Source organism: Argiope bruennichi, chromosome 3 (assembly GCF_947563725.1).
Source record: "Argiope bruennichi chromosome 3, qqArgBrue1.1, whole genome shotgun sequence".
NCBI classification, from domain to species: Eukaryota; Metazoa; Arthropoda; class Arachnida; order Araneae; family Araneidae; genus Argiope; species Argiope bruennichi.
The window spans coordinates 73,127,553-73,152,568 of NC_079153.1; the positions used below are offsets into that span (position 1 = coordinate 73,127,553).

Sequence of the window (25,016 nt, forward strand, 5' to 3'; positions counted from 1 at the left end):
AGAAATTAAACATAAACAATATCTCAGGTGAATTAATTCTTCGGGAAAGGCGAGTAGTAAATAAATAAAAAACGCAAAAAAAAATAATTATTAACTCTCTCAAGCATGGTGGTTTATTTTCTGAACCATTTATATAAAAGTATTTAATTAAAAAAAATACATTTTTAAAGAATAAAAATACTTTCTTCATTAAGTGATTTAAAAACAGAATCATTATGCTTTAAATATTTTAATATAAGTGGCTCAGGAAATAAACCATGATGCCTGAAACAGTTAATAACAAATCTAAGACTCTTCTGTTATAGAAAAAAAAAAAAAAAAAAGAAAAAAAAAAGAAAGAAAGAAAGAAAGAAAAATCCGTTTAGCAATCATATTATTATTATTGGCAGTTATGCTCAGCTATGTATTTTTCAAATTCTGACCATAGATATTGCTGATAAATGAACATAAGTAATGAGGTATTTAACATTTGCAATGATCTAAAGAAAAAAGCATAACTTGAGATAACATTTTTTTTTCACTCATCAAATGTAAGAATTACTAAAAAATACAAAATATTGTATAAAGTATATTAAAAGGCATTGTTTTCCTTCGAGAATATATAATTTATACCCAAAATGGATAAAAATAATAGCAATTTTAATGACTATTAAGTAATTTTATATTCATCTTACAAGTATCAATAGAATGAAGTTGCAACTTTCTTCCATATGTGAATGTAAATTTCTGTATGAGGATAAATAAAAAATAATTAAACCACAATAATTTATAAATAATCCAATACTTTATTTGTATATGAAAAATATTTATTCAACATTACATACAAAAATAGATTGCTGCTTTTATATATAGGGTGTTTGTAGGAAATAAAGATGAGAATCGTGGCCTCCAAAAATATTTTTATGACTTTATCCTTGAAGTCACGAAATATTAAAATTCCGAAAATTTTAATCTGATATATTTAAATAACTGCATAATAAACTTTTAATGATAATTCATATAACAATAGTTTTAAAGTGAAATTAACATATAACAATATGATCCATTCTGCATTAAAAATGCAATATTTCCTATAAGAAAAATAGTAGTAGTAGTTTCATTAAGAAAAGTTTTCTACTTTTCTTATAGATTATATTCTATAAATTATAGATTTTAAATTCTTTACAATAAAAATGAATTTGATAATATTAAAACATTTGTTCTAATGGCTGCTGATTTTTCTTGGAAGACAAACATTATAGATTGGCATTTTTTAAAAATCCTTCAATTTAGATTTTTCTCCCCTGTGATTTAGATCTTTTTTTATTTAATGGAACGATAAATTGTAGCATAATATTTTTTAGAATTGTGGTGAGGAGGGGTAAAAGTGTGTTACAATTGATTAAAATTTCAAGCCAATAAAAAATTGGCAAATTTCAGCATACACAAACCTTATATATAAACAAATACATTTAGAATGCAACTAAATTTCACTTAGACACTTCTTCATTTACTTCAACCAATTGAGCATTTTTTGTTACATTGGCACCAACATCAAAATTGACTTTCTGGACAGTTCCATTGCAGTGTGATTTGATAACATACTGAAATAAAAAAAAAAGTTCTAATTTAAATATACAGAAATTCATTCACAGCTTTAAAGATGCTACAGTATAACTAAGTAATAAAAACAGGAATTACACATCTAATCTTTATGTGTTTAAGTTTTAAGTTTATATTGATAAAAAATATTAAACAATTTTCTTAAGACACATGTTTAATTCTAAATATAGCAAGAGATAGCAAAGATGAATATATATATATGACCAAAAGGGAAAACAAAAGAATGATAAATTCTTATAGTATATGAGTAGTTAAATAAACATTTATTGCATTTCTGTAAACACAATAAAAAATGTTTTCTCCAAATATAGGTTTGTAATTTAAAAAAAATATCGGAATAAATATTTACAGCAAAATTCAATTACAGTAAAAATCCTTTTTTTTTTTTTTTTTTTTTTTTTTAAATCAACAACAAAAAAAAAAAAAAAAAAACTTTATGTATACATAAAACAGCTTCTGGTTCTGCAGAGAAAACTATTTAAAAAATAAAAACACATGCATATTTTTTCTAACAACTTAATTTCAACTTTAAAAATCATTTTTATTTCTGATTTGCGGGGTTTTTTTCTTCGGATTTCCCACAACATTTCAATGTTTAATAACTAACTTTAATCATCTGTCATGAAAACAATTCTTTATTTTAAATTTCAGTTTCATTTTCGAAATGGGGTTCTCAAAACCAAGCTGACAAAGTTTGCTAACTTAATTTTTCACTCGCTTTCTACTTTAAGAGTTTCACCAGTGAAACAGGCATGTCACATTTCACTCAAATTCTCATAGCTCAGATTCACTAAAAATTATTTCCTCTGAAATACAGCAAGAGACTATGCTTTATCTTTAAAATAAACAGCTTTATGACTTTTCCTCTTGATTATATTATTTTCAAATAAAACTCTTTCTTTTCCCTAATTTTTTTTTCTTTTTCTTTCCACTAAATTTTAATAACTTACATTTTATAATAAGGATAGAATAATTTTTAGATTATCAATTAAAGCATTTTATTATTCAATAGAAAAAAATCAATTAAGATAACTGTTTGATTATAAAACAAATACCATTTTCTGATTTGAATTTTCCTTACAAACTTGGGACTCCATTGAGAATGTTATGGTGGCAGAAGTAGATATATCCAGGTAGTTTTTCAAATGAATATAATAAATCCCTTAATAATATATCTATAATTAGTTTTATTAATCTATTTATAAGTAGTTTTATCAGCAGGATTGTTAAGATAAATTAATTTGGAGAAATATTCTATTACAAGAAATATGCAATCAGGCAAATTCTCTTCCAAGCATAAGGAGGGAATGGGGGGGGGGGACCGAGACTGCATTTCATTGTAGTTGTCCTCAACAAAATGCTGGAGCAGTGAAACTTATCTTTCGCCCTTCCATGTCAATAAAATGGCCATGCCATAATATATTATTGTTGCAATTCCAATACATATGCTTCCAACATTGGATGCATTTGTGCATAAAAAAGAAACATATGCTTGCATATTTTTATGATGTAATTTATTCATGAATTAATTAAAATTGTCACCAATTCATTAAATACATCAATAAAGTTTCTTTCAATATATGACGAAATTCTTATAATATTAACGGCATAACAATTTTTTAAAATTTGAAATCCTCTGGTTTAGAAAGTGCATGAAGCTATAATAGTGTGGTTCCTCAAATATGGCACATTACATTATTTTTGGTAACATAATATTTACACAGGAGATTCAACTTAATGTTCGAAAATGAATATAAAATGATGTTTCTTTTTAAATTTTACTTAAATTTTCAGATTTTATATATATATATATTTTATTTTTTACATCCCTTTCCCTTAAATAGGGGCTTATGGCAGCAGTCACACTAACTATAAGTTACAATGCTGGGAAAACTTTTTTTTTTAATTTATAAAAAGATGGGTCAGAAATTTTACTATGGATACTGTGTTACATAATATTTTAGTTCAGGAAAGATATCAGTTTTTAATTATTTTATGTGATAGAAGTGCCATGAATGTTTTAGAACAAGATTATTTATATGAACTTTTGGTTAAAAAAAGGCTGAATACAAGCATATTTCCGAAAAAAGCGATTGCATTTCTAATGTTTCAATAATCACACCTTTGTGGAACTCAGTTTAAAGCCATGTTTTTAATTAATAATAAATATAGGACACAATTTCTAGAATTTCTCAAATGTAAATAGAACCTAATTTACATTTGAGATAAATAAAGACAAGATCCCAATATATGGAAACTGATTACAACAAACTAGCCTCATTTCATTCTCATTAATAAGAAATCTTACTATTTGCTATTATGTATTACTTACTCTAATATATAAAATACTTGTGTATTTTATAATAATTTTCATTTTTTAATAATACATTTAAAATGTTTTATTTTTTGATTACGAACACTTCAAAATTTTATTATGAATGCATTGGTTTTTAATCAAAAATTGTTTTTATGATGCTCCATATATTTTTGATTCATATTTATGTGGCTGGATTATTGAAAGTGGAAATTCCTTTAATTAAGAAGTGTATTATTATCAAAGCAATTGCATGAACATAAATCTCACATACCTACATTTTGAAAGAAAAGATTAAAATAAAATTGCATAAGCATAATTTAAAGAGTACATAAGCTTAAGTGCACAATATTTACCTCCATTTTCATGGCTATAAGGACCACAAGTGGATCACCTTTCTTGACTTTATCCCCCACTTTTACATTGATTTTTTCGATGACTCCAGGCATGGGAGCAATAGCCCCTTTATGCAAAGTCTCAGCAGCAGATGCTGACTGGAATTTGGGAGTTGGCAACAAGAACTGGTAACTAGAATCCTAAAGATGTATTCATCATTATTTATACTGAATGAAGCATCAGTATATTCAAGAGAAAATACGAGTTTTAAATTATTTAAAAAAAACACATCCATTTTACATTTTTTTTTTTTTTTTTTAGAATCCAATCTAAATGTTCAGAATATTTTTGGTTGATAATATACTTTTAATATACCATATCTCAATCTTAAAATATGCTGAGATGTTATTGATTTAATTTAATTAATTTTCTATATGATTTTAGAAACCAAAGATTTAATAACTATATATACAATACTTTAATCTATATATATATATATATATAAATGTTGAAGTGTCACATTTCATTCTTAATATAAAAAGTAAACTGTTAAATTTTCTCTGTTAACTAAGAGCACTTTTGTCATTCCCATAATATGAAGATATATAAAGAGAAACACTGTACACTAACTGGATTAATCAGGAAAAGTACTAACTAAACTCCAAGATTCTTTATTGTATTAATTTGTAAACATGAATTTATGTAAAACAAAAATTACGGAAGGCTTTATAAACAAAACTTCAGAAAGTTTGCTTATATGAATCAAGAGTAAATATTAAATAATAATATTAATAATAAATAAATAAATAAAACAGAAAATCAGATAAAAATAAATCAAAGTTTTATTTTATCAAAAAAAAACAAACTAATAATTATCTATTAAGTAATTAAAAGATTATTTGAAAGCGTAAACTTTTAAAAAAATTAATGAAATGGCAACATTAAAAAATATGTATTTATATTCAAACTTGTTTTCTAAATAAATACTCACTTATAGTTAAGTTATTTATAGTAAATTTGTTTGTAGTTATTTATAATAAGACACACAGAAGTAAAGCACATTGTTCTTTTCAATATACCTTAGAGAATAGATGAATTTCATTGTCATGAATCACTGCTCGAACAGGAAAAGATTTATTACTTTTTGTACAATGTAGTACACTTGGATCTTCTTTAGATGGAGCAACTTGCATTGAATACACCTTATCTTCAATGAAGAAAGAATAAATGCTATTTCCTTCATAATGAACATCTAAAGAATAATCTGCAAATAAAAAAATAATTTGATTACTTCAATCTTCAAAAGACAAAAATCTTATTTATTACACATTTACTTTGAGGGGAAGAGGGGGGGGATTACAGAAGCAATTTTAATATGCATTAGAAACTAATTCCTGTTCTGTTACCTGTTGCATTTTTCAACACTGTCTTTAATATTCAAATCACTGTTTTTTTTCATCTAATTTGCTTTCATAATTTAATTGCAGTCAAAATTATCTTATGGCTTTCCAATAGATTTCAAGCAACATCTGACAATGTAGTTGTCACTTCAAATCAATCCAAATTGCTCTGGATTCCAATCCAATCCAATGTACTCCATACAAAAAAATGTTAAACTCATTCTATGGAAAAATGACTTCCAAATATTTCCTTACAAGTGCAGCAAAAAGTTCCACAAGTGTCAATCATAAATTCTGGCTTAAAAATGATTGGTCAATTATCTATTTCAAAATGACGTCATTAAATAATGTAGAGATAACACAATATGAATATTTTTAGGTACAATTGAATACATCATTTTGAGATCAAAGGATTTTGATAACAAAATGAATGATGACATTAATCACGGTCAAATAAGTGATGTCCAACGTATTTTAATGGGGACAATCAATCAATATTATACATGATATTTGCCCTCAACTAATATTAATTTACCAGCACTTCATTTGTATTTACTTCTACCAAAATATTTAAAATGGCTATCTGTTTAGTTACTATAGCTGTATTCACTTAAAAGGAATTCTGATAATTTATTAAATTTTGAAAATATATTTGCTATGTACGAGATCAAATAATTCAACCGCATAATTTTTTTTTACTATTACCTTTATCTTTGAACACAAGCTTAATTTTCTTCGTGTATGTCAAATTTGGTACCATCCCATCTAATTGTGTAAATGGAGAATTTTTGTCTGAAAATAAAAGAAAGAAATTACTAAAATATACAGAAAAAAAACAAGAGCAATTTAAAAGGGGGAAATCAAAAACTAAATTACAAAAAAAAAAAAAAAAAAAAAAAAACAATATTAGGAATTATAAACTATTAAATTAATTACCACGATTTCTTTGACTGGCATCTAAAGTAATGGCACTTAACACAGCAGTACATACATCTTGGTGAGATGGTTCTTTAAAAGTCAATATTTCCTTTTCATGCTGAGGTATGAAATCAGTATGAACATTTCCAAGAGCAAATTCTTCATGTTCAGCAAGTTGCATGAGGAACTTAACATTAGTTTTCACTCCAACTATCTGTAAAATAAATAAATAAATAAAACCCATATATGTCATAAAAGTGAATGATAGTTAAATTACACAGACAAAATAAAAAGTATTTAGTTTGAAAATTGTTAGATATAAAAAAAAAAAAACCATATTCCAAAAATAGTTAACAAAAACTGGCTTTATCTTTTTTTTTTTTTTTTTTTTTTAAATTTTAATCCTTATATTTGTTGTTATTCTATTAATCTTCATGATTTTTAGATACAAACCCAAGTCTTTCTAAAGACAAATATTTTGGATCAGAGCCTATCCTGGGGTAAAAATAATAATTATAATAATAATAACTTGGTCAAATAAAAAAAACTGTTACATAAAAAGTACAAACTATAGATAAATACCAAAATATATAGAGTTTCATGTTTAACTGATTATAATGAGCAATTATTTAAAATATTTAAAGCCATTGCTACCATCACCATTCTAAACATTTATTAAAAATTATTACAAACATTAAATTACTTAAATAATGCCATTGGAATCAACAAGATAGATTGATATCTAACCTCTTAAAAAATAAAATGAAAAGATGCAAGATACAAATTTGTATATTTTAACAAACAGATTCAGTTTGTTATTCGTATTTTTAATTCATGAGAAATAACTCAAAGTAAACACACTTTCATTCTGTCACTAAAATTATGCTATTAAATATAACAGGTTTATTAAAAAACACAGAGAAATTTCAAAACCAACTTAATACATCGATTTATTCAAAAAATTTTAAAAACTATTAATTTTTGAAAAAGATACAAAAACATTAAGAAAGTTATTAAGAAAAGAAATACTTGAAATAAGAAATTATCTACAGTTAAAAAAAAGAGAGAGAGAGAAGAAGATACTCAAAGTTGTGTAATATTCCTCATCACGTTATCCCAGCATTTGCTCATATTCCATATCAAACTTCAACTGCTAAGTACTTTTAAGTTATTTTGTTCACAGAGGCAGACATAATGCCAAAAATGTGTTTTTCAGATTCAGTGAGGTCTCAAACATGGAGATTCGTCAAAATCTCGAGTTAAAATTGTTTGACGATTATGAAACTTCTTTTGTACTTTACTAATGAGAAGAAGAAAAAAAAGAAAAAAAAAGGGGGGGGGGGCTAAAAATTTTATAAAGAAAAGTATTTAATTTATAAACCATTAAACGATTTCCAATTTTAAAGCTTTCAAGAGATTGGATCAGCAGGGGAAATAATAATAATTAAAAGCATTAAAAAATAATCAGCATTTATTTAATGTATAAAGAAAATTTTGTTTAATAACATACACTGTGTATAAATAATATTCACATAAATATGAAAATAGTTTACAGTATTATGAATTTCTGCTGCCTGTTTTCAAATATGGAAATTCTGTATTCTTGAACATCAACTAGTCAGCTTGATTTTATGGAAATAGAAGCATTAAAGATGATGATGATATTTACTTTGTACTAAGCAATATATAGAAATATTGTACAATATGGGTATTTGAAGGAAAAGAAAAAAGTGCTCAACAAAAAATTTATGCAAAATACATTTCCTACACTCTGTATATAACATTTTTTAAAAAATGATAGTAACAGTTTTCTGAAATGCACAGTAGTTCCCATTTCTTAACAACAAGAATTATATATATCTCTCTTCTTTTTATCATGTAAATTTCAAATTATATCGGATTCTATAAGCAGCATTTAAAATAACTAAATCTAGCTGGATATTTCATTAACCTTGTGAGAAATGAACATTTTTTTTTTTTTTTTTTTTTTTTTTTACATTTTCTTATTTAAAAAAAATTATTTATTAATCATTTTGAAAAATTCAGTATGTATCATTAAAACAACAATCATATCAAATCTATTTAAAAAAGCATTACAAGATATATAGATTTAAAAGTAGAAAAACAATATCAAAATAAAATACATATTTACAAGCTATTTTGATTATATGAAATACCATTAGTAAAGCAGTCATTTGAATTTAAGTAGATGAATGTTTCTGACCAACTTTGTATTGATTTAATTTTGAATAAATGCAACAAAAATATGGGCTTATAGATAATTGCTCTGTAAAAATAGTAAGTGAACAATGAATAATTTAAATAGATACAGCATGCAAATTTTTATGAATTAAGCAAACACAAATACCTTAAAACTTTGAATTGCCATTTGTTCAATTATATAGCAGTGATATTTAAATATAGTGTTCATGCACTTTCTAAATGAAGCATCCAGGAAAAACAATTAGGTGAAAAAAAAACAAGGCTTACATTGTATTCAGATAATGCAGAATGAAGTTTCATGAGTGCACACCTGCGATCGGGACCCCAAACAACCAGTTTGGCAATCATTGGGTCATAATGTACAGATACATCATCACCTAAAAATGCAAATATTGCATTTTCATAAAGACTTGAGCAAAATGAATTTTACAATATATATATATATATATATATATATATATATATATATATATATATAGAGAGAGAGAGAGAGAGAGAGAGAGAGAGAGAGAGAGAGAGAGAGAACTAATTGAGTTTCATAGAGAATTAATTGTCATGAAACATTCCAGTTCACTTCTATGATTCCCTTCAATCTTTTAAAAATTGTATCTTATTATGTATGTGTATTTTCTGTAGATGATTCAAGGTCACATTTTCTACCTCATTACTGGTTGTCTGCCTCGCAAGGATAACAGTGTCACTCTTTTTCTTACACAGCTGTTAAGGTACTCTGAAGGTAAGGTATTCCCAAAAGTACTGGTGTGGAAAAAAAAAAAGCTTTGTCGAAACCATGGCAATGGAGAAGGAGAAAGGGTGAAGAGTAGGGAAAACGAGTGTCCTTGAAACGCCTACAGAAATTACACAGACTATAAATACATCTACCCTAAGTTACAATATAATTTTTCTGGAATTATTTCATTTAATAATTATTTAATTGCATTAATTTAATTGCTTATATTTAATTGATTTTTATTTGTAATTGGTTCTATTTCTTTGCAAGCTGTCCATTGTTATATTTTCAGACAAAGCAAAAAACACACTATTATAACGATTATCAATTACCAAGAGTTATAATCTATTCAAAGAATTAATATAGCTAAGCACCTTCAGAGGAACATCAGCTCTAGATTTAAAGTTCAGTTGGCAACAGAAGAAATATTTGCATCCGTGAATTCAATGCTGAAATTTAAATTATTAAGCTTTTTTTACTAAACGTATTGATATTCTTTTGTATGAGAATAGATATTATTGGTCTTACTTTATATGCAAACAAACTTTGGTTATTTCATGTTGATATGTGATATATTCACAATGTTTTTATATAGATTTTTACAATCCCCCCCCTTTTTTAGTCAAATGAATTTTTCTGAAGTATTCCTTTTTCTAGTAACTATAAATATTCCTTGAAGCTGAATGATCATATTCACTAAAACTCATTGAAGCCTTAGTGATTTATGAGGAATCTAACTCTTGAGTAAGCTAATTAGCAATTTGTGTATACATGACATATAGGATAGGAGTTATATCTCTTTTCAAAAATGGAATTACATATATCTGTGGATTTTCGAAAATGCTGCTCAGTTTGAAATAAAATTAGAAAACAAAGATAATCAAACACTAAATAATCATAAAATTCAACCATTGTGCATTAGATATCAAAAACCTGCATTCTTTTGATAAATCATAAAATTTATTTCCAAAGTTTTAATTTTTGATATAAATAAGAGAAAAACCTATTTAATATCATTTCATAAAATTCTGTTCATAGTAATTCAGTCATATGAGTTATGATATAAATTTTTTGTTTTCCATTCATCGACGAATTTATGCCCATAGTATTTAATGTTTTTATGCAATAAATAGTTTCTTGAAAAAATTTTTTATAACCAGTTGTTTAGTAAAGTGGGGGAGGTAGGGAAAATAGAATAACACTAGTTTTAAAAGGCAAGGAAGAAATTTTGTATGTGTGTGTCATATTCTTAAACCAAAATAGTAAAAGGAAATATATTTATTTATTTATTATTTATCTTGGCTACTATTTATTTTCCTTATGATACTACCAAATTTACTCACAAAAAAAGTCATATGATCACCTATCAAGAGGATTTTTTTCAATAATTAAGGATAAATAAAAGGTTAAAATAAACAAAACCCATCTTTACAATATAAAAGGAAAAGAATTTAATTAAATAACACAGATTGCAATATGCAGAAAACATTTAATTATGTTATAAAATATTGCTTTACACCAGAACACAGCAAAAAGAGAAAAAAAAAAAATCCTTAAAGGAAATATTTGGTAAATGATGTCATTTTAAATAATGTAATCAGTTTCAATAGTCAAATGTAATTTTGATAGTAACATAAAGAAAAATCTTAAGATAAAGAGGGGTTTTAAAAATTGGTAATGTATGGAATAATAAAGTTATTCATCTCTTTACAAACCTTTTAACTGAAAATATTTTCATCTGTGATTAATTTATGGTTTTTAAGCAACAGAAAAGTATACTTTAAAAAAATAAAAATAATAAAAACACAGTGCAAACAATTTTATATTCTTTTTACATTAAAAAAAATTTTTATATGCACTGTGAAGATTTTAATTTGAAAGACTGCCTACATGGAATAAAAATACTATTTAGAAGCAACTGAACAATTAGATTGTGAGATACTTTATTATTACTAAGCAAATTTTATATTTCAGTAAGAGATTTTATTAAAAAAGAAAGTGTAAATTAAGCACATAAATAAGGCAATTTACCTTCTCTAACACCGGTTTCTATCCTAACATCTTCAGATGCCTGTGGAGTAAAGAGACGAAACAAATGACCAGCACCAGGCATAAAATTTTCTTCAGGATCTTCTGCATAGATTCTGGCTTCAAAAGCATGACCTCGGATTTTCAAATCTTCTTGAGTTACATGAAGCTTTTCTCCAGCTGCTATCTTCAGAAAAAAAAAATCTCAATAATAATTTGACTGCTTATTTTATTTAGACACTATGGAGCATATTTATGAATATTTTCACAAACTGATCTGTCTTATTGAAACTATTAAATTGATAAGATTTAAACTAATTCAAATAAATATGACTTTAATCCATTTTCTATAAATGTTGAATTAATTCTGTAAGTAACTTTGATTCAACGATAGAGAAAATTTATTTCTTAAAATTAAATATTCTTAGATATCCACTTAAAATTTTCAAAGATTTAAAGAAGATTTGATGTATTCTCTCTAAAAAATATCCTTAAAAATTTTGTTTTGAATGGAAATATCACAAAAATGTAAATTTGTTTTAAGGTATTAGTATGTTCCAACTTCAAAATATGTTATTATGTCATTTGTTAATAAATGGAAATTTCTAAACATATAACCTAATTGTGAAAAAACGATTTAAAGTTTGAATGTTTAGTTATTAGAGAAATAATCTGCCATACCTCAAAATAATTAGTATTTCAAAATCTGTGTTAAGAAAGGAGATTGTTCTATTTTCATAATATCTGTTTTTTCTGGAACTGAGAAAAAAAGGGCAGGGCCTCGTTTTTACCTGACAGCAAACCCTAGTATAATTCTTTCTCTTTAACATCTTCAACTATTACTTAGAACCCATTTTTAAAAGGTAAAAAATATGTTTCCAAAGAAAAAAATTAGAGCCATCTCCTATTAGAAAAAGGTTTAATTCATTCTATTTATCTGAAAATTTAGTTAATAACAATATTAATATAGGAAATCATAATAATCAGAGGGTACATAATCTCAATAATAATAATTTTTCTGCTTCTCTTAGTTTTCAAAGCATCAGCATGACATCTGTAACATTGGGTGAGGTTAAAAATTTCTCCTCTCATTTTGTCTGCATCAAATCCGAACTTTTATTTCAGCATCTAGCAGCCCAAGCAAGTTTCTTTAAATATTTAAACTGCCTGATTTATCATGATGCAAATGTTACAACATATTTACATCTAAATTGTGGCATAAATTATATTTTTTTTCTTTTATTTCTTTAGCATTTTGCCAACATGCATGTTACTTTCTAATACAACTTTTATTAGTTAATCTATAACTATCAGATTTAAATAATATTAACAGGATAATAGCCCATCTAAATGAGCATATCTCTTAATAAAAGATCGTCAACATATATATCTCTGATTTTATTTATTTTACTTCATTTTTTTACAGTAATTAATTTAACACAGAAAGAAAATGAAATTTCTTGACAGTAATCTGAGGAATACTTACAAGAATTTAAAAAACTGAACTTACTCGTAACTGCCACTCAACTAAATCAGTGCCTGTAATCATTTCTGTCACTGGATGTTCTACTTGTAAGCGGGTATTCATCTCCATAAAATAAAATTTCCTGTCTTCATCCATAATGAACTCAACAGTTCCTAAAGAAAGAGATCATCTTAAATTTATTCTATTTTATTGGAATAAAATATTTCTTTCCAATTATAAAGACTAAAGCATTATATAATATCGGGGAAAAACATATATGAATGAAAAAATAAAACATTCTGAATTCATCAAATGAATTAAATTAAGTAAAGTTATTTTGAATATATCATAGGGAAAAAAAGCAAACAAATGAACATTATTTCATATTTTTGAGTTATAGGGCAACTAGAATTAAAAAATCCATATTTTATCTTGTCTTGAAAGGTTTAATAATAGTACTTTCTTGTCATATAAAGTAAAAATATATTATAGTGCTTGAATTTTGGCTTTCTATCTAGAAGGCATTTACCTTTTTTTTTTTTTTTTTTTTTTTTTTGAATTAGTACACAAAAATCTTCTGATATACTGCATAAATTGAGAAAAATATTCAAAAGAGTATAATAAACTTCATGCTGAATAATTATATTTATGTAAGTATGATTATCATGCTAAATGTTGAATAATTATTCTCATATTTTTATGCACATGTTTCTACTCATCAAGCAAGCTACTGGATTAATTCAAGTTTAATCATTTCTTATTTTAAATTAAAGTTCAAATATTCAATATGGTTGTAAAGAATTATGGAAGAAGATGGTACATCTCGAACAATATAAAAACCTTGTCACAGTCTAAAATTTAAAACTATATTGCTGAAGAAGTTATTAAAATTCAATTTGATATGAAAGTTTTAATAGAAGTCTTTCAAAATAAATAAACCTAAGATAATTATTGGCTGCCAGAGGCAGCTTGTTAAATAATAAGGTTGAGAAACACAATGTTACTTATATAAGGAGAACAATTCTAATAAATAGGTAATTGAAATGGACAAAGGAATTAAAATTCGTACCTGCGCCAACATAATTAACTGCTTCTGCTGCTCTAACAGCAGCTTCACCCAATGAACGTCGAGTTGCTTCATCTAACCCAGGCTGATGAATAGTATAGAACCGCATATAAATATATTAAACAATTTTCCTAAATCTCTTTTATTAGAAAATGAAAATAAACAAACAATGGGGGAAAAATTACTAAATGTAACAGTAATACATCAAATTTTCAGCATAATAATATTGATTAAAATACAGATAATACTTGAATGTAATTTAACTGCAATTCAAGTGCAAATTTCTTGGGGAAATACTGGTAATTCTAATTCCTAAAATATGGAAAATTATAAAATCAGATGATGTAAAATCGGCTAGATCGATCAACAAGTAACTTAATGAGTTAGCCAATATAAAAAAAAGCATACCAAATTTTTAAAACAGAAAACTAATCAAAAACTTAGTCAGAAATCATGCATAACAAATTTATCAGATATTCTAAGTTGAAGTCTACAGATAATTGACATATAATTTGAAAAACGCAAACTAATGATGAGAATACTAATCTTTGTAATACCTTCACTAGTAATAAATGAGAATATGTACATTAGTGCTCTACAGGGCAGACTGTTTAAACAAGAACTACCAAATTTATCACAAGTATACTTTAAAATTTGAGAATGTGCACCTAGGGGCAATTTTTGAAATTTTTAATTAGAAATTGAATTAATTAAAAAAATAAAGCAAAGTTTTGGCATTTTTCTGCAATAACTCTTGAAAACATTATTGCATAAAATAAATTTGTATGCTATTTTAAAACCTTAAAAAAATTGTCTTTTTAATTATACCATTTTAATTGCCTTGCAATTTGTTTCCCAATTTCATTAATGAATGGAAATTTAAACTCTTATCATTGCTCCAGCAAATATTTAGTCACCTTATTTCTATATTTGTGCAATTTACTTGAGGAATAAAATAGAAATATCACATGTGAAGATACATTATCAGGACAGGTTTTAAAAGTAATATAATGTGATAAGACGATAAGACTTCACCTTATTAGAACGGTTCTTACACACAATGAACAGAATAAGTGTAAAATTAAAATAACACCATTTTGGTGTCTGTCTAATATAACACTTAAAAATATTTTCTTGGAAGAAATCCAGAACCTTAAATTATGAGTAAGAAATTTAACTGAAAGTAAACGTAACCAATATTTCAACCAATGTTAATATAATCATCCAGTCTCCAAAGATTGCTAATAATGAATAAATCAATGCATTAAGGAAGATGCAGAAAATTAGTAAAAACCATACATGTGCATAACACAAGCAAATAAAAAAAATTGATAATCTCTAAAATTTACTATTTCTGGCTTTTACTTACATACTCTTATTTTTTTACACACAAAAAGAATCAGTCAGAAAAAGATATTTAAATTGAATATTTATAAAAAATAGAAATTTTAGCTTAATACTTTAAAATATAAGATAAAGATTCTTCTTAATAAGCAATATAAAACATTTGAGTAACTTGTCTTATTCTGATAGTGCCAATAAAAAGAATATCTTCTTTTGAATGAAAATGTTAAAAAAAGTTTTTTTTTAAATGATATATCATTTCATGTCTTCTCTCACTATTTAGAGTACAAATAAGTTTGAAAAGTTTCGCACTATTTTGAAGAACTCATCATAAAATGTTTATATATATATATATATATATAATTTCCAATTGTATATATATGCATTTATATATACTTCATAATGCTACTAAATCTTTTAGAGATTTCCAAGTCACTGAAGCTTATAATATCAATGAAATTATAAAATAATATCAATGAATATTATAAAATAAAAAGACACAAGTGAAAATTATTTTTACAAGTAAAACTTACAGCTGGAGCTTCTTCTATAATTTTTTGATGCCTTCTTTGAACACTACAGTCTCTCTCAAACAGATAGACATAATTTCCATATTTGTCACCAAACACTTGAACTTCAACATGTCTAATTTTATGAAGAAAATAAATTATCAGTACAACAAATAGAAATAGTTCATGCTCTTCATTATTAATTAAATATATATAGTCTTTATGAAAATTGCAGCCTTATTTCAAAATTACAGTCCTACATTTTTCTCTTTTGATAGTTAAAAAATATTTAAACATAAATAAATAGCAAATTATTGACTTTGATAAGATATAATATATAAAAACATATAAATAATGATAAAAAAATCAAATTAATTTATAAAATTAAAAAAAAAGGAAATTAAATCACAATTGATATACACCTAGGTCTCTTTACATATTTTTCAACAAGCATGGCATCATTGCCAAAAGATTTTTGAGCTTCACGTCTAGCAGATTCAAGCTGTGCATCAAATTCTTCTAATGAAGATGCAATTCTCATCCCCTAAAATAAGAACATGATAATTTAATTAATAGCAGATGAAAGCAACAACAATTAATAATACTCTGAATCATTTGCAGAATTACCACATTAAATAATCTTTACAAAATATATGATCATTAACCTACTTCTAAACAGGATTAAAAAATTAAAAGTATCATCAGAGTTAAAATCACATGCATTCATTATAAACATATATACATGCCCTAATTGTATATTATGGACATTTTTTTCCATTTGTGGTTCAACAGCTAATTCCTAAATTGTTAGAATAAACATATCCTTCCAGTCAGTAAAATGTTTCAAATAAAATAAAGAATTTAATGTTGTGTTAATTGAATCAATAAATAAAATAGTTGACAAATTTAGCAAATCTAAATTTTTATGCATATTCTTAATTTTATCAGTCATTTTTAGCAAAATATTCTTTATAAACTAAATTTTTAACTAAAAAAGTTATATCTCCAGATATTTATATTGACTCATAATCCTTTTCTTATTATTTAATTTTACTGGGGGGGGGGGGGGAAGGAAGGGACAGAAAAATGAATATGATTGTCAATTTCATACACATTATAAAAAAAACTAATTTGATAAACTGTAAGCAGGTAAAGTTTTGCTTATTATTTGTGCATACAAAAATAAATTTAAAAAGAAAATTAAAGAGATCCCCCCCATTCAAATTGATACATTTGTAATGCTATTCATTTCCAGATATTTTAAATAAATCCACCAGTCATGAATGAAATTGATGAAGTTGAATATAAGGAGTATTTCTTATACACATACTGTAATAAACTAATTTAGTTATGTATTCTTTTTGATAGATAATATATCTAGATAATTGTTTCTTTCTTATATACAAAATAAAACCTCAAAAATATATATCTTCAAAGTTACCACACCTTTCATATAAAAATTCCATAAAACCAAACTTTAAATAAATAAGTTGAGCAAATAATGAATCAAAAATATGAGGAATTTCTAACATACTTTTCCACCACCTCCCCTTACAGCCTTCAGCATTACAGGAAATCCAATTTTCACAGCTTCATTTTTGAGACGCTCATCACTCTGGTCTTCTCCATGATAACCTTTAATAATAGGGACACCAGCTTTATCCATAATGTATTTTGAAGTACTATAAAAAAAAGGAAAAAAAAACAAACAAACATTACAAATATAATTATAGTACTATAAATTAAAAATCACAAATATAATTAAATTGATTTAGTTAAGATTAAATAAATTCTTATCTGCTATTAACTATTATTTATTCTTACTGATTATTTATTTTTCAACAAGTCTATTAATTGTAACATTAGTATTTTACTCTATGAGATTTTTCAGCTTTTAAACTTTTGAAATCAATATTACAATTTTTATTATCTTAAGTACTTAATAATTCATTTATATTGATTTATACTATAAAAATGATATTTTTTATATAGATAATGAAGTTTTTAAATTTGCATTCTTTCACCCATGTTTTATTTTTATTATCAGTAAGAATAACAGCAAATTAAATGAAAATTCCAGAAGAATAAAAATCTGATATCAAATCATTTTGTTGAAAGTAATTTATGCTTGCACACTTACATTTTTATATAATTTCATCAACAAGGCAAAATATTGACTTTTTAAATTTAATGAAAATTTATTTATATTTTAATAAATTATTACTGGAAGATAACATTAATATTTCTCTTAGTTTATTACTGGTGTTTATCATGGAAGTATCTGCTATATTGTTCAATAATTTTCTAATTTCTTTTCTAATAGGATATAGAAAGAATTTCCTGATCCATAAATGTAAAATGTACTTTTGTTTAATGAGAACAAATAATATTTCACAATAAGCATGAACATCAAAATTATTAGTGATTAAGGAAGTTTAATCTTCTATTATAATATTATCTATAAATTAATCTCATAATGTATCTGTAAATGATGCATTTGTCGAAACAGGAAATTCGAGAGAGATAGGAAGTGTAGATTTCACAAATACTGAATTTGAGAAAGTAATAATAATAAAATCTGTCATTCTGTTAATATTCAGCTCACAACAACTCATTTCACTTTAAATTCTAAATATTTGTAATTTCAATGCATATATTAAGACAGAGTGCATAGACGAGTTTTACCTTACAAAATAAGTACTTTTTAAGCAACTTTAGAGAAAGAAATAAAAACTAACCTTAACAAAGAATTTTTTTATGCAAGTTTCATATTTTGCAAATTCTTATTAAAAGTCTTTTACTGTATATCATAAATTATTTAATTATACTATAGTTAGTAGTATAAGAAAAAAATATATACTGCTACTAAAGTTCATACTATTATCAACATTCTAATGCATTCAAAAAATAAGTTAAAAACTTAAGTAAATAAATCTAGAGTATAAAAATCATGCTAATTTTATTAAATATGTAAATAAAAAGTTGTTTCTTTTTAGAAATTTTTTAAACAATTTCAACTTGTCCAATTTTTTCACTAAAAAAAATTCTGGACTTATTGGATTTATTAGTAGTGAAAAGTTCATGGCTTTTCAAACAAGTGTATAGCTTTATATTCAATTTCAGCCAGTTCCTTTGCTAAGAGAAATTTCATTTTCCATAAAGAGGCAGCTTTTTTTTTTTTTTTTTTTTTTTTTTTTCCATCTGTTTCAAATATCAGTTTAAATACAATAAAACAATTTCATACATAATATACTCTATTACATATAGCAGAGCATATACATTCCTCACCTTTTGCTTGTGATATAGAAAACAAAGTACATTCTTTTACTTTGGGAGATTGAGGAATTAACCAAAAAAAAAAAAAAAATCGTGAAAATAATATTCTATAAAATGTTATGATTATATCTTTCACATTTCAAACTTTTATGTAATTTAAATTTCAAGCCTTTGATATTTATTAAATAATAATTCAAGGAAGGCAGAAAAGAAAAGTAAATGTTGACCTTTTGATACCCATATCTCTGATAGCTGAAGGAGGAGGACCAATGAACTCCACTCCTTGTTTCTGGCAGAGTTCAGCAAATTCTGCATTCTCTGATAAGAAGCCATAGCCTGGGTGTATTGCTTGGGCACCTGTTTCTTTTGCAACAGAGATGACCTTTGATTGATTCAAGTAACTCTCTTGAGATGCTGCAGGTCCCAAACAATATGCTTCATCCGCCTAAAAGAGAATATTTTCAGATTAGTTTCAATTAATGCCGCTTCACTTAAATTTAACAACAACAAAAATGTTAATTATAAATGGAAATCTTATTCACATAGAGATTAATATATTATAAGCAAATAATTTATGATTAAAAATAAAAAAAAAATGAAAAGTAGCACAAAATTATGACTGAATGCATTTAATCTTGCAAATACAAAGGGCTGAAATGAAGAAACAAACAATAAATCTTTTTTGCCATTGAGAACTTATTTTCTTACAAATGAAACTGTTATACTATTGGCATTGTGATTTACAATGGTACACATAAAGCAAATATCAATGCACACACAGTGCAAATTAATTATGATAATTACAATGGTATGCACAAGTAATTACAGTGACATGCACAATGCAAGTAAATTACGAAATACAACTGTAATATAAGTACAGAAACTAGTTCTAGTACAATAAATATGTATCAGCGCTTCTAAATTTTTTCAGAACCAATTATAAAAATTAATAGACAATATAACCAGAAATGAACATCAAATGATCATATAAGTTTAAGAGCATTTGTGAGTAGAATAAATGTTTTAAAGAATTTAATTCATTCCTTGATTACTTAAAATTTTATTGGTGTTGCATGAAATTCTTGAAGATTTAAAAAAAAATAATCTTTAAGAATAAAAGGTTATTTAATTCTTGAAGATTAAAGCATATTTTGTAATAATAATAAGTAATAAGCTACATAAAAGAAAGAGCATAGAGTTTTGCTAGCATAAAACTAGCAAAACTCTACATGACGTTACCTATGACATACTGAATAACCAGCAAAATCAAACTGTAAACAAAACTTGGTAACATAAAGTTATAAAGTGAAGGGAAAGAAAAAAAGTAATGATTTTGCATATTTATTTTTCTTCACAGTAATGATATTGTGCACAGATAAAAAAAAAAAATGGAAATATTGATACATCAAAAGAAGAGAGAATGAATGAAATTAAAATGTTTTGCCACAAATAATGCAATTACCATTTAATGCAAAAATCATATAGATTATTTTTACAATTGTGTAAAAATAATATATATGATTTTTAGAATGATTAGCCCCCCCCCCTAAAAAAAAGAACTAATGATTCAAATAAGTAATAGCAAAGTAAAATCCTTGTACATTATTTAAAGTAGTTAATTTATAATATTAATTATTTTGAATTAAGTCATCTAACAAAATTAAGACAAACTGAAGTTACCATACAATTTCAACTACGTTTTTTATTATATGTTTAACTATTGTATTAAAAACTTAATCATGTTTCAGCATTAATTAACAATTTAATTTACACATTATGCATAAGGAAGAATAGTCTCCCCTCATAGAAAGTAGTAAGAACAAGAGACAGTTATATACCAAAAAAACATGAGTTTTCATAAAAAGAACAAAAGTCATGAATTTCTTTAATTAATAAAATTCAACTAAAAAACTTCTTTCTTTTCTTTTTGCCATCAAAAGAAAAAAAAAATATTTTTCTAGTGAAAAATAAATTTTTTAACATACTTTTTAGTTTTAATAATAGCTTTAGAAAATATTATTGAAATTACTTTCGTCCATAAAAAAAAAAAAACAGCTCAGATGAAATAACTGTATATATTACTGTTAATGTGCGCCCTTCGAAATAGCATTCAGAAATCTATTTAGCAAATGACTAATTCTCTATTTCTCAATCAAAAATAACTTCTTTGCATATTTTTCTTGTGAATAGATGTACAGTGCTACATAGAAACTCTACTTGACTTATCAAATTCAGTTCCAAATAACAGATAATAAGTTGGATTTATAATTTTCAAAATGGTTAATGATATTTCTATTTTATTAACCATTTGCTATTATTTTAAAAAATGGGAAATAAAAATTCTTTATAAAAATTCAATCTATTTGTATAATTGTAAATAAAGAAAAAAAAAAAATACAAAGAATTTAATTTATTGCAAATAATGTAAAAAAATGCAACTTGAAACTTTTGTAGTCTACATTAAAAAACATATTATTGCATTCACTTTCAAATAACTTAAAGACAAACATTTAAAATATTATTTCCATTTTCCATGTGGGCACATGTCATTGAGATATATTTCATGGCACATTAATTTTTTAAGTTTGCATTTCTTGCACACAAACATTTTGTGTGTGTGTGTGTGTGTGTGTGTGTGTGTGTGTGATTTCTCCATTTAGGGTTGCCATAAAGTGAAGGCTATTTAAGCTTTCTTTGTTGTTTCTGGCAGATTTTAAATTTTTTGTGATATTCGTGTTTTGATTTTGTTAACCCAGCACAAGTTAAGAATTCATTCAGGAGCATACACCGGAAAACAAACTTCCCTTCCTTCCTTTGTAAATTTAATATATGCTTATTGAACTTGTTAATTAGTGCACAATCATATATGCTAAACTTTATATTAATGTGTTTCACCCAGTTACTACAAAAATTGTCTCTAATGTTAAAACTTATAGAATTCTTATTGTGTTACAAAACTTTTATTATTTTATTATGGATATTTTTAAATTTCTAACTCTATCCTTAATTCATAAGATTTTTTTTTATATATTTAATAGTTGAATAAATTAAAAAAAAAAAGAACTGCAGCTAAGTTAGCATTTTGATTAATGAATTTCACATGTAAATAAATCAAGATGATAGATAATCTAAAGACAATTTTCAAATATAAATAATGATGAACATAAGAAAAATAGTAAGATATTACATTTCATTTATGTATGCAATCAGATTAAATAATATTTTTTATGGAACAATATGACTAATATTTACATTTTATCTGAGAAAGCAATTTTTGTGAATTATGATAAAAACTTAACCAATTGCTGAGTTACAAATTTCAACATTTACAACTGAGTAAGAGCATTTCAATTATATGTTTGGAATAAAATTTCACTTGTTCACTAGTTATATCCAAGTAAATATAAATTCCAACACAATTGCAAAGTAAAAAAAAAAAAAAAAAAAAAAAAATCTACTTTTTATTCTATTATCTGAAGACAAGAACTATTTTAATACTTGTTCCACATATTTTAAACTGCCAATTTATTAGGTAATAAAGCATCATTGCTAATTTGGATTTTATTCTTCATATGCCTTTGCTTTATAAAAATTATCAAAATGCTAAACTGAATTTTAAAAAAAATACAGAGTTGAATTTTACTATTATAAGACAAGACAAAAATTATTATAAAAAAAATTGATTTACATTAAATAGTTTTCAAAAAAAAAAAAAAAAAAAAAACCCTGGTATAGTCTATACAAAAAAAAAAAAAAAAAAAAAAATTGAGATAGATAGCACTTTTAAAAATGTTTTTATAGGCATCACTTCAATAATAAATGACTTGTTTTCATCAGATGAATCAGGAAAAATTGGCATTTTTTTAAATATATAGAACAGAAAACAATTGCTATTAAAATAGTTAAAAACAAAATCACATTTTCACAAATGATATAGTATGGAGTGTTTTCAAATTATTACCAGAGTAACATGCAAGGCATTTTTGTCAGCTTCACTATAAACAGCTACAGTTTGAAGTCCTAATTTCTTAGAAGATCGAATAATACGACAAGAAATTTCCCCACGATTAGCAATAAGAACTTTTTTCAAAGGAATTATGGAAGCTAGAAAAAATTTAAAGATCAAATAATATGAGACTACACAATGTTAGTTCGGCCTTAAAATATTTATAGTAAAAAAGTTAAGTTAAAGTTAATATTCAAATTATAAATACAAAGATAATATCCTCATTAATCTTTAATTCTTTTCATATAAAACACTGAAAAAGAATCCATACCTAGTTAAAATATAATAAAAAAATTAGGTACTGAAATATATAAAATAACAAGAACAATAATAAGTATAGTGATAGCAATAAAATACATGTAAATAAGATTGATCTTTCATATATTACATTTTAGTACCTCAAAATCATATGAAGTAGGCAGAAATGGCAAAATTCAATATAAGATTCACAAAGAAAATTGAAGTTAACTCCACGGTATGAAGTTACTAAACTATACATATATTACAATTGGATTGTCATCTAGTAAACAGAAAAGTACCCCTATACATTTTTTAAATATTATAAATTAATAGTATGTATTAGCATTTTTAAAAGAGAACAAATAAATAATGAAAAATTACAGGCATTAGAAAAGGAATTGCTTTTTCAGCTGGCAATATAAAATTCTGAGATGCATGTTACTTACAGGATGAAGTATAACGGCAACATACTTTCCTACAAGAAAAAAAGTTCTTGTTTATAAATAAAAAAATTGAAAAAAAAGCACATTAAAAACTATTATAAGAAAAAAAATGGCTGATATTATGAAATAAAATAAAGTAAAATTGGTTCCACTCTGATTAGAGAACTGATTTATAGGAAACAAATTTTTTCATTTCACAGATTAAACATAGAAAAAAGAAAAGAAATATAAATCACAAAAGAGACTAATTAATAACATGCCATATCAAAGATATTTGATGGTATAATAAAATAGATAAGAATTCTAAATAAAAAATATTTTTTCTTCGATTAAAATCAGAACACCTTTTTCAGCAAAATTATATAAACAATGATATGGAATTTCTATTTAAGATATGAAACAATGATAAAATCCTTCATTCACCTCAAACACCTAACTGATAACTTTCAAGGTTTTTTTCCCGTTTTCTTCATGGTAAATCCTATTTCATCGCTTTTAAAATCAGCAGCATTGTTTTAGATTTCATTTGAGATTCATTTATTTTTCACTTCCTCATCTTATAATCATTTCGACTTTATCGATGATAATTTTGCTGCCTTCATCAAGAAGATTTTATTTCCATATCCCTCACATGGCATTCTTTAAATGAAATGAATCAAGAGAAAATATTAAAAATTTTATAAACGGAGTGCAAATTATACGAAGTTCAGTTTACGAAATTTCCTTCGTTGATTTATGCCAAAAAAAAAAAAAAGAGAGAGAGAGAGAGAGAGAGAGAAAGAAGATTAACTAAATAAATTTTTATCTTATAATAAAATTTATTTGGATAAAATTTTTTTTAATTATGTCTTTATTTTTACCTAAAATCAAAACGTTTTACGCCAACTCTTATCCAGAACATGTTTCTCCCGAGAAGGACGTCTGTTTGTTTACATTATTTTTGACTTGGTAGTTGAAGTTAAAGTTAAATTTAGCAAATCAAATATCTCTACATATTTATTCACATATGTTAAAATTTATAAGAAAAACTTATTATGTAGGTTCTCATTGCAATTTAAGAATAAATAATAATCACACTTTTAATAATTACTATTCATTTATATTTTGAAAGTATAA

General features: G+C 24.9%; 1 protein-coding gene across 1 annotated transcript; it reads right to left on the reverse strand.

Moving 5' to 3' along the window:
- Window positions 1–783: 783 nt before the first annotated feature.
- On the reverse strand, window positions 784–24,887 carry LOC129963688 (methylcrotonoyl-CoA carboxylase subunit alpha, mitochondrial-like). Its single transcript, XM_056078195.1, has 16 exons — window positions 24,761–24,887; window positions 23,904–23,932; window positions 23,173–23,315; window positions 19,439–19,656; window positions 17,470–17,617; window positions 16,358–16,479; window positions 15,960–16,071; window positions 14,086–14,167; window positions 13,062–13,189; window positions 11,555–11,738; window positions 9,061–9,170; window positions 6,589–6,784; window positions 6,358–6,444; window positions 5,332–5,516; window positions 4,273–4,452; window positions 784–1,583 (listed from the first exon to the last, which is right to left on the reverse strand). The coding sequence occupies exons 1-16, from the start codon at window positions 24,799–24,801 to the stop codon at window positions 1,470–1,472; spliced, it is 2,079 nt and encodes a 692-aa protein (XP_055934170.1). The 5' UTR covers window positions 24,802–24,887; the 3' UTR covers window positions 784–1,469.
- Between the last annotated feature and the right edge of the window lie 129 nt (window positions 24,888–25,016).

Bases quoted from the DNA above. Each gene is read 5' to 3' on its own strand.
- LOC129963688 (XM_056078195.1), bottom strand. From the start codon at position 24,801: ATGTTCTGGATAAGAGTTGGCGTAAAACGTTTTGATTTTAG. The intron at 23,316-23,903 runs GTAAGTAACATG...AATTTTTTCTAG, and splicing joins TTGCCGTTATACTTCATCCT to CTTCCATAATTCCTTTGAAA. The intron at 17,618-19,438 runs GTCAACATTTAC...TTTTTTTTATAG, and splicing joins AGAGATATGGGTATCAAAAG to TACTTCAAAATACATTATGG.